The sequence below is a fragment of the Helianthus annuus genome, chromosome 13 (genome assembly GCF_002127325.2).
Source record: "Helianthus annuus cultivar XRQ/B chromosome 13, HanXRQr2.0-SUNRISE, whole genome shotgun sequence".
Lineage (NCBI taxonomy): Eukaryota > Viridiplantae > Streptophyta > Magnoliopsida > Asterales > Asteraceae > Helianthus > Helianthus annuus.
The window spans coordinates 112,312,376-112,324,012 of record NC_035445.2 but is presented as its reverse complement, the minus strand read 5'-3'; the positions used below and the strand labels follow the sequence as shown (position 1 = coordinate 112,324,012).

The 11,637-nt window shown below is 38.6% G+C and overlaps 1 protein-coding gene across 1 annotated transcript; it reads right to left on the bottom strand.

Annotated features, from left to right (window-relative positions):
* Positions 1-2,653: 2,653 nt before the first annotated feature.
* On the bottom strand, positions 2,654-6,104 carry LOC110898974 (two-pore potassium channel 1). The gene is made up of 3 exons (XM_022145831.2): positions 5,814-6,104; positions 3,523-4,475; positions 2,654-2,950 (listed from the first exon to the last, which is right to left on the bottom strand). The coding sequence occupies exons 2-3, from the start codon at positions 4,443-4,445 to the stop codon at positions 2,761-2,763; spliced, it is 1,113 nt and encodes a 370-aa protein (XP_022001523.1). The 5' UTR covers positions 4,446-4,475; positions 5,814-6,104; the 3' UTR covers positions 2,654-2,760.
* Positions 6,105-11,637: the final 5,533 nt, after the last annotated feature.

Genomic DNA, 11,637 nt, shown 5'->3' with positions numbered 1-11,637 from the left:
GGATTTTTTTTCTCCAAATTTGTATGATTTTTCATATGTTACAGGTGGGGAAACCTTTTGATGAATTAATTCAAATTGACGTTTGGTTCAGGAGTTTTGTAGGGTTCAATCGACCTCAGATCGACCGTTATACTATTCAATCCTGAAAACATGAAATTGTTCAACTTTTTTGGTTCGATTAGGTTTAGGGATTTCATAGCGGCGTCGTCAAAATCGGCTGAAATTCATATGATCATTTTTGTTCTCGGTAAGTTCGTATCTCTACTTTTATCTGTCTATGATCTCGTACAAATTTTATGCGGATTTTCATGTTCAAATTACTAATCATGTGATGTTATTTCGTAATTTTGATTGTTCATGAAGTTCGTCGACAAATCTACCAGTGTTTAGGATTGTGGTTTCAAGCAGTTAATTTGAAAACGAACTCCAACTTTCTCTTGGAATTGCGTGATTTTGTGCATTTTTGTAATTCATATATAAAACAGAGTAAAATGCACGGATAGTCTCTGTGGTTTTGTAAAATAACATCTATAGTCCCCAACTTTTGGAAATTACATCGGCGCTCCCTGTGGTTTGACAGTTTGTTACTTGGATAGTCCCTGAAGTGAATGTCCGTTAGTTTTCTCCGTTAAATCTATGTAAAATGACCAACATGTCCTTAATATTAAATTAAAACATTAAAATAGATATTATGTTATGGGGCCCATTTCCTATTAAAATAACCCCACCCCACCATTCTCTCTTCTATCTCTCTGTTTCTTTACTCCTATCTTTTTCTTGCCATCAAACAACCATTAATAACCACCAAACAACAACCACCATCATAATCTCCGATTTGGGCTTCACCTGGAACAACAACCACCATCACAACCTTCGATTCCGACGAATCTGATGTTAACCAAAATGAATGATTCTGGCGAATTTGATGTTGGTCTCGTTTCAAGGTACACCGGAGTTCAGTTCGACGGTAAGGGTTTAAGCTTGAAAGAGATTTGAATGAAATGTGTGGAGAGGTAGAAGTTGATGATGGCAACGGGGTGGAGTTGGTAGGAGCGGTCGGTGGTGTCGACGGCGATTGGCGCCGGTGGAGTGGAGGGAGGAAGGACGGACGGCTGCTTCATAAATGTGGAATTATGTGAGTGCAAAATGTATATAACTTGTTTGTATAACACCTGTGTTTGTCTTTAGATTAGTGAAATACATATATACACATATATTATATCTGTACATGATTATGATAAACGGATGTAAGTGAAAAGAACCATGAGAGAGGAGATAAAATTTAAGTGAAATCGAAAGTCAAAAGGATTCTGATGTAAGTGAAAAGAACCATCTGTGTCTATCTACTCCAGTTTAAGAAAGAATTCGGTTTTTTTTTTCAATGGTGGTTTGATTTTTCCGGCGTGGAGGTGATTTGGTGGTAGTGGTGGTGGTGATGATGGTGATGGTGATGGTGGTGTGGAGGTGATACGGTAACGGTGGGTTTGTGGTGCGGACAAAGAGGGAAAGAGAAGGAGAGAGGGGGTGGGTTTATTTTTATTTTAGTGTTTTAATTTAATACTAAGGGTATGTTGGTCATTTTACATAGATTTGATGTCGAAAACTAATGGACATCCACTCCAGGGACTACCCGAGTAACAAACTATCAAACCACAGGGAGCACCGGTGTAATTTTCAAAAATTGAGGACTATATGTGTTATTTTACAAAACCACAGGGACTATCCGTGCATTTTACTTTATAAAACATGTGTGCAATCATATTTGCAAATGTTAGTATCCTAAGCAAAAAGTATTTTTTTTTTTGAACGTCCAACTTAAGCAATGCCGGGTACTCCGTACGCGGCACCCATGTAGCCCCATGGCAGCCTAACCTGCACGCACGGAGCCCCTAGCCCACTAAGCCACCGGTTCCAGGAAAAATCCGACCCTCACCCGCCCGAGGGCACGGCAATGAAAAACCGGTAAAACCCGGAAAGATCAGGAATTGAACTTAAGACCAAAGCCCAGAGTCCTAAGCAAAAAGTATTATTTTATGAAAAGGGTCCCAGTTTTAGAACCCAAAAAAAGATTGAGAAATCCATGATTAAATGGTGCATAATAAGTAAAAATTTTTACTATTAATTCAATAATCTGTGTTCTTGGTCTATAAATCGGAGTCTGTTGACTTTAAAGAGCAACAATTATTTCTAAGGGTGTTCGTAAATAGTTGAAACCGACCGAAACACAACCAAAGCAAATCCGCCAGTTTGAGATGTATGCGGTTCACAGTTTGAAAAACTAGGTTTAGTGCATGTTTGGCTTTCCTTTTGAAAATGACTTTTCAAACTTATTTGAGAAGTAATAAGTCAGGATTTCCTGACTTATTTGACTTATTCACTCACACACAAAGGAATTCCAAACACTTTGAAAAGTCCTTTTTGCCTCAAATAAGTCAATAAGTTGAAATAGAAGGAACCCAAACACCCCCTTAACAGTTTGAAACTTGGAACCACCCGTGTAAACCGAACCAGTTTTTTAACCTTTCTTATTCTCTATGTTTTTTTTGGGAATATGCATATATGCCAAACCATCTATATATAAGCTAACCTGAGCTATTTAGCCTAATCCAGCCAACTGGTCCGATTTAGTTTGCCCTTTTTTTCATAGCCTTAGTTAGCAGTTTGGCCCAAATTTTCATCAAAACGATTAATCTGTTTAACCTCACATACATGTAAAACTGTTTATGTTCCACCTTCCAAGATTATGTTACTTACATCATCTTATACAGATAACCGAGGAGGTATAAGTTCAGGTATCGGCACTGATGACTGCGAAAGCAGAAGATCAGCCGCAGATAACGTTCCCGTTTTATCAAAATCAAGGGTTTCAAACTCATCCATGATAGGAGTGACATCATCTTCTGTAATCTTCCCCATCTCTTTTAACTTGTACACAATGAACTCAGCAGCACTGTATCAATATCAAAACATAAAACATCATACCATAAGCTTGTTATCATAGTTATTAAAGGCTCCAAGCGCGCTCAAGGGCATAGGCTTCGCCTGGGGCCTAGGCGCAAAGCACAAAAAAAACGAGGGCTTGAGAAAAATTAAGCGCATAATAAAAAAAAGTTAAAAATATATTATGTATTAGAAAAGAGAGTACTATTCTTCAAATAAAATAAACAAATTCTATTATATAAAACTATCTATTTAGAACCAAAAGTTCTAAAAACATTAGTGTATTAGTGTAGAAAAGTAGTTTTACTTAGATAAAAGTAGAAATCTAGCTAGAATCTTGTCGGAATTTAGTGAATTTGGCCGGAAACTATCCGGAATCTAGGAATCTCGCCGGAATGTGCGCCTGAACCATCACCTGGAGAATTAAGGCGCAATTTCCTCGACTTAAAACGCAACTGCCTCGCCTCACCTCGCCTGAAAAATGGGCCTAGGTGCTAGAGGCGATGGCTTTTAATAACTATGCTTGTTATATTATGGTTATTATCATATTCAAGAGTGTATGTTAATATGTTATATACTTACACGACAATTCCGTCACCATCAAAATCCGCTGCCTCGAGGTCAGAAACCGTTGTTTTTCTTCTAAGAACCGACTTTACTAACGACCGTTGCTTTCTCTCGGTATATAGCAAAGCAAAAGTAAACAGCAACTGAGCTACATAAACCGTACCCGCTAATATCCAAAACACAGAAAACACGCGTCCACCCGTTGTTGAAAAACATGTATGTATGTACCCAAGGCCCGTGAGTGTCGCGATAACACAATAAAACGCATGAATAAACTCCAGATCTTCAACCCAAAGTAACAAACCCGTTCCCGCAGCCATAAGTACCAAGAGCAACAACAACAGTATGATACACTTATATCTCACTCTCTTTGTTTTCATCTTTTTTAGGATTTCTGCTTCACTGTGGTTTTCGTTTAAACGTAACGCTCTTACAAGCAATCGTTCTTGTTTCTCCACTAAAAGCTCTGCTGCTTTACCTAAAACCAACCCGACTATCAACATGCCCGAGACCACAAAAAGACACGCGAGTAGTATTGTAAGAGTGCTGTTGGGAACAAGGTCTCCATACCCGACAGATGTCATTGTGACGACGGTAAAATAAAGCCCGTCGAGTACAGGGTTTGTTTTATTTCCTGTAATTTGGTGTCGGGTTAGATGAAAGCAAAGTGTGCCTGCTGCTAAATACGCGAACAGTATTACTGCCACTTTCCAGTAATTCGGGTACAAGTAGTCGAAAACAGATATGAGGTGTGGTTTGTGTCCATTTGGATGCTTGTCTTTGAAAGTCAAGGAATCCGCCGATGGGGCGCTTTTGATTCTCCGGAATCTTTTTCTCTTGATGGAAGTTGTTTGATCAGTTAAGAATGGGTGCTTTGGCGAAGCCTTTTTCTTTTTCTCACCGTTAGTCGAAGCCTTTTTCTCGCCGTTGGTCATCATTGCAAGATACTCGCGGCGACAGTCCGGAAGCTATGAAAAGCGTTACGTCAAATCGATGGATAACGAATTATGTAACTAACATAAAATGTAAAAGAGGTTACATTTGCGGCCTAAATAAGTTTTCTTTTTCGAACGACTGAAATTTTATTGAAAACGACTAGCAAAAAACTAGAAAAAAAAAAAAACAGAACTGGGTCCTGAAGCCAAACAACCCAATTTATCTCAAATTTCCAACCCAGTTTGTCTTAACTTTGGGGTTTATAAGGAGAGTAAATTGTCATTTAAGTCCCTAGATTTAATCAAAATTGTCACTTTAATTTAAATAGTTTTTTTTTTTTTTTTTTTTTTTGTCATTTTAGTTCAAATAGTTTTGTTTTCTGCCATTTAGTCCCTAACTTTTGTCATTTTTTTTGCCATGTTCATCTAACCCACTAACTCCATTCAAAAAATTTAGTTAACTTAGGTGAATTTTGATCAAACCGCATTTTTCTTTCTTTTTTATGCAGGTGCGATGGTATGGAAATGGTGTTGTGCCAGTTTACAGTGAAGATGATGACAGTGGTTGTTTGGTTTTACGATGATGGCGGTCGTGTTGGTTGATGATGTGGGTGGCGGAAAAGTGGCCGGTAGTGGTGAAAATAGTGGGTGGTGATGGTGGTGGGGTGGGGACGGTGCAGGCAAGTGGTGGCGATGATAGAAGGTTGTGATGGGGTGGGTGGTGGGAGGTGGTGTTGGTCGATGAAAATGACAAAAAATACAAAAGTCATGGACTAAAATTGCAGAAAACAAAACTATTTGGACTAGAATCATAAGAAAAAAACTATTTGGACTAAAGTGGTAATTTTGGTCAAACCTCAGGGACTAAAATGACAAGTTACTCTTATAGGTATGATACCTTTTTTTACAAAAGACAGGGGTATATTTAGACAAGTTGATCAAAGTAGAGGGATAGAAGTGTAAAATTAAATACATTTGTCTCTGTTTATACCAATTGTGACAACTGTCATATGGACGTTGCGCAACTTGATCAAAATAACTAAGTAAGCAGGCTAGAAAATTACAGGCTACTTTAGCTGCACCTTAACTTAAGTCAAAGAAACCGATATATTAATTATACGATAACTGAAATTAAAATTTCAATTCTGATATTAAATTCCGTCAGTTAAATAATATATCAAACTTAATTAAAATAAAACTAGTTTTAAAAATATTTAAAGATTATTTTTATTTGGAATTAACCGCTCGTTTTTTTTTTTTTTTTCATTCCCACCGATTCAAATAAGACTTAGCCATAGTTATAACGTGTAACAAGCTTATGCAAAACGCCTCAAACATCATAATCAAAAACCATATTCATCGAAAACTTACATATGAGCCGAAGCAGGAGCAGTTAAGCACTTTTCCGGTGAACAAATGTAGTTTGGCAGTGTGCTCTTTTCCGGCAGAAAGTGGCGATTATGAGAGAACCGGGTGACCGGATTCTTTGAGAAATATGGTGGATCCGGCAGGGATATTGTTGGTGGTGATTGGATCCTTTAAAGATGAAGGAAGGGATTATACTTGACGTTTGTTGTTGATGAATCTAAAGTCTCAACCACACTTCTTTTATCATGGAAGATCTTGAATTGTTTATACAAATTATTGGTATGTGGTCTTATTTAAATATGTGAAACATAATTTACTGCATTTAAATAACATAACTATGGCCCCGACACAACGTGACCTTTGGACGTGGATGGGACCGGCATTTAACCAAAGTTGATTTTAAATTGGTTGATTTTCACTGTTTAATAAATATAGTTTTCTACCCATGGCACGCATTATAGCCTAGTGGTATGTTGGGGGTGGGATAAGGCTTATGACCATTAGGTCATGGGTTCGATTCTCACAAAGGGGGTTTTCCCAGATTTATTGGGTTTCCTCCTGAATTGGTGTATAGGCATTATTGACTAGTGGAGATGGATATGATCGTGTGGTTCTGCTGGTGGTACGATAATACTTCAGTGGTCCGTCAGTGATCCAAATTTGCCGTTCAAAAAAAAAATATAGTTTTCTATTAGTTTACCATGTATTTATTGTTATTCATCTATTGATAATATAGTTTGTAAATACAAAATGGTTCTTACTTAAAGAAACATACACACATATAGGTTGGTTTATGTGAAAAGTCACTTTTAAATGCAAAATGTTAGAAGTTTTTAAATGATGTTATATGTTTACACCCCTTTTTAACATAATAAACATATCTCCACAACACCCATTTTAAAAAAAAAACGTCCAATAATGCCCCTTGCTGACTGTACTGCCACATGACGAAAAACGCCCAAGGGTGGGGGCATTCTTCACCCTTACCACTACGCATGGTCTTAGAGCATGTGTAGTCATAAGGTCCCGTAACCCCATTTAGGGGGTTATGTGACAATTGGCAAAAAAGTGAAATGTGGGAGGTTAAGGGTAGGTTATATAACATGTGTGTAGAGGATGGTGCCTTATAAGTTATAACCCCCTACCAATCATTACTCAGTTATTAATTTTTTTAATTTTTTATTTATTTTCTTAATCTTAAATTTAAAAAAAAATAGCATTTCTTAAAATGAAAAAAAAAAACATTACAATAAAATTAAAAAACACTCTAAAACTCAAAGTCCAATTTTTTTCTCCGATAACCGCCTTTCGTTTAGAGCTATTTCCAACGCCTTTCCGGTTAGTTGGTCGTGCGGCTTCGAATAAAACTCAAAGTCTCTCTCAAATTGCATATCCTTCATAAGCTCGATCACTTCCCGGTAATCTTGCATATGTTGAGCCCCGAGGTCGCGTATGTCTTGAAGGTGTTGGTTCATCTCGGAAAACGCTTGACTCAAGTCGGATCCCCCCGATGATGACTCTGTCGCAACCCTCGGCCCCTAATTACCTAGGAACGGGCGGCCGCGAACTCAGATTTAGTGGTATCGGTGTTTATCAATTTGGCAGCGGAATTTACATCAGGAACGTAGTTAGAAAATATTTTATGAGAGTAAAATACCACGTTTTTATAATATTAAACACATGGGAAAATTTCCAAGTTTCTATTACATCACGTTTATAGGGATAAACCCTAATTTATTGAATAAAAACATCTTCTTTATTTAGGTAACTTTTATACCCACTTTTTCAAGCCTTCATGTCACACCCCAACCGATGGCGGAAACATCGGGGTGAGGCACTGAGCGAAACACATTATCCAAGAGAAATCCATAACAACTAAATTACCGGATAATTAACATTATGTCCCATACCATAACTTATCAAATAACGCAGTTATTACAGACATAGATATCCCAAAGACAAAACATAGTTTCGACAACTCAAATATAAATTGTTTGTTTGTTTCTAGACTCTCTCCTAACTTGATTCCATGAAAGCAGGCAAAGCATAAGCATCCTAAACACCTGTCACATACGTTAAAATAGAGGTCAATACACATAGTGTAAAGGTGAGCATACAAGTTTAGCAGTATAATAGATAGCGAAATCGGTTTACGCATAACCAGCATGTAACATGTAGTAAAGTGAAGCTAGTAGGCTATCGACAATGAAATATGCACAGACGTGACTGCGAGTTGTAGAAAGTGCAACACATATCACCACTGTAACATGTGAAGAAATACCCCTAGCAACCCCCGTCCACGACAGGTGTTGAGTCCAAACTATAGTACTATAGCTGCTAAGGTGTCAGGCAACAATCACGGTGTAAACATAACATACAAGCATTCATCGAGTAACACGTATAACATGCAGTAACGGTTAGCGTATAAAAGTGTTTGCATTGTGTGTCGATTGTGTTTTGATATAAGTAATGTATGTAACACCCAAAAGTGCGTAAAACAAAAAGGGTTCGAGTATACTCACAGATAGTGTTTAATAAATAAACACGTCTTGGATTAAAGGGAGCGCTAGATTAACCTGAACAGTTAACGATAGCATAAGCGATGAACGGTGCGTTAAACAGCGTGACGGAGTGATGTGGGACAGATGGTCATCCGATCGGATGACAATCCGGACGGATGGTCATCCGGTCGGATGGCCATTCGGTCGGACTGTCATTCGTTTGGGATGGATGTGTTTGTGTATGATGTGACTTTGAAGTTTTCATTGTAGCATTATCAAAACTTAGAAGTGTTTCTACAAATCAGGTCATCCGGCAGGATGGTCATCCGGACGGATGGCCGTCCCTTCGGATGGCGATTCGTTTGAAACTAGATTCTTTGAAACTTGTGAAATTGTTAAGTGTTGAAAAGCCACAAGTCATCCGTTCGCAATCCGATCGGACGACAGTCCGTTTGGTGACCTGTTTGTTGAGTACTTTGTAAAAATTGTTAAGTTTGAAAAGTTTTGCAATTGAACCGAGACGGTATGACAACGTGTTAAACAACGGAAACCCCATCAAGTCCAAGTCATTCGATCGGATGGGAATCACCCCGTTCGATCAGCTAACTGTACTTGACGATACTTCATGTTCAACCCATGAATCGGCCGTCTTCTCCGATAGAAATCCATTCTCAGTCCAACACTTCACTATAGAATGAGTAGAAGGTCTGAACGAGCTCGGATTCCATCGGTATCTATGTGAAAGTTGAGAATGATGAAGAAGAGGTTGAAACACTTTGATTATGTTTAGATTTAGGAGAAATCAGTGTTTAAACATTGTTGGAATCCTTTAGATCTGAGTTGTTCTAGGTGGAATGAGGTCACACTTTGAAGTTCATGAGAACCCATGATGACATCATCCTAGAACAGCCCAAATCAGCCGATTTCACGCTGAAAAGTTAAGATTTGATGGTGAAAATGATGAAGAAGTGTGTGTAGATGATAGAAGTACAAGACTTGAGTGGGAAACTTACAAGAATCGCGGGGAATCGGGAGAAATAAGGGCTGGAACGTGCTGGTCGGACGAGAGAGCTGTCACATCACTGTTCATGATGTGACAGGTGCTATTTATAGGTGAAAGGAGAGATGAGGCGGTGTAGAGGTGCGATCGGAGGGCAGTCCGATCAGATGGCCATCCGATCAGATGGTCATCCGGACGGATGACCATTCGATCGAATGGTCATTCGATCGAAGGGTTGTTTCGAGTTGGTTTTCGGCGTTTCGTTTCGTGCGTTTAGTGTTGCGATGCGTTTAAGCGGGTGTCGATTAAGCGATACGATAGGTTTAAATAATAGCCACACAAATTACATAACTAACATATAACAACATAAATGAACTTGCGTTAGCGTTCGCGATGCGATTAGATTGCGTTGCGATAGAGTTGCGATTGCGTTTGCGATTAACACCTCAAACATAAAGTAAGCATGCACAAGTAACACATAAATAGCACACACACGTAAAACAATATCCAAAACATGCGATTCGAGTTGCGATGCGATAGCGATGAGATTAGCAATAAATAGACTAGCGATTAACTACTATTATTAACAGATACTCCACATAATACATCTAAAGTACACAAAATAAAGTAATCGATTACAGGTTAAAGAGTACAATCAATAATTAAGCAAGGAGTGACAGATCGCATTTAGCAATCTTTTCTTCCTTTGACTTTGACTTGTACTTTGACTTTGAAGATGCGGGTTGTTACACTTCAGTGCTATCCAACTGGCTTCTACTTGGCTTTCACATTTTGTTACATGAAACGCGTTTAAAAACATTTTTTCAGTGGGAAATTCTGGTGAGTGGATCCCAATTTAATCAAAAAGAGTTTTATATTTTTGCAGTATTGAGAGCGATTACAATGTTTATATCTACACAATCACTCATTCAGTATTGTCAATCCTGACTGGTGGCTCATATTACTTATTGGCAATCTCGTTATCCAATGGTAACGTGTTCCACATTTTGTATACAAAACCCTAACATACCGGCAGTAATTGAAGAATTACAAAGACTCAATCACTGTTAGTTATAATTTAAAATAATTAAGGTTTTGTAAAAACAATTTACAAAAAGGAGAATACTCACATTGCTACTTTAGGTATTTTTCCTATGATTTCCTGGTTATAATCTATTAATTAAACAATGCACACGCATTAGTATAATAACCCAAATTTTACATTAATTATACCCTCCCCGAGACAGAACTCCAACGACTACGTCGGGCAGAGCCTCAACAGCCGTTACAGAGTCCTAGATCAATCGGGCAGCGTATCTAATACGTAACCGGGGTTAAAATACTTACAACAAGGCAGAGCTTCGCTAATTAGGGGGTATAATTCCCGATATTAATTCTAATATTCAGAGAATTGAGAGAGATCGAGAAATATTTTGAACGGTTTGGACTGAAGGACGATCACCCCTATTTATAGGGATGTTCGATGAGGTTCTCACGCCCCACGAAAGCCAAGGGTGGCTCTTACGCGGCCCGTGAGCTAGGGGTGTAGGGCGTAGACTTGCTAATTCGCCGGTTCTAGCTTTGACACGAGGCTGCCACGTGGCAGCTCAGGGTGCAGCCCCGTAGCCAGGCGCTCGCGCCTCGCGTAAGCCTTTGATGGCTCTGTCGCGGCCCGCTAGGGACCATTAAAATTTGTTTTTATTAAATTTTTGTAAAAATAAAGGTATTTAAGGCCATTTTACGTATACTGGGTGTATTTTAGGGCGTATTGGGACGTTACAATAATTTTAGGAGGGTTGTTATATCCTCCGCACCTTGTTTTAGAACTCGTCCTCGAGGTCTACTGGAACGGGTGTGGGTATTTCCTCCGCATCTCTGATTCAAGCTCACAAGTGTATTCTGGTCCTCTCTTGGAATCCCATTTTACTTTGACTAGAACTAATCTCTTGTGTTTGAGATTCTTGACTTTTCTGTCTTCAATTTGTAGAGGCTTCTCTACAAACTTAAGTTTCTCATTTACCTCTATTTCCTTAAGAGGTACCACTAGTGATTCATCGGCTAAGCATTTTTTGAGATTACATACATGAAATACATAATGTATTCATGCCATTTCCTCTGGCAGTTGTAGCTGATACGCTACCGGTCATATTCTTTTAATAATCTTAAAAGGTCCAACATACCTGGGGCTTAGCTTTCCCCTTTTGATGAATCTTACCACTCCTTTCCAAGGAGAGACTTTTAATAACATCTTGTCGCCTACCTGAAATTCTAACGGCTTTCGCCTGTTATCAGCATAACTTATCTGTCGATCGTGTGCTGCTTTCAA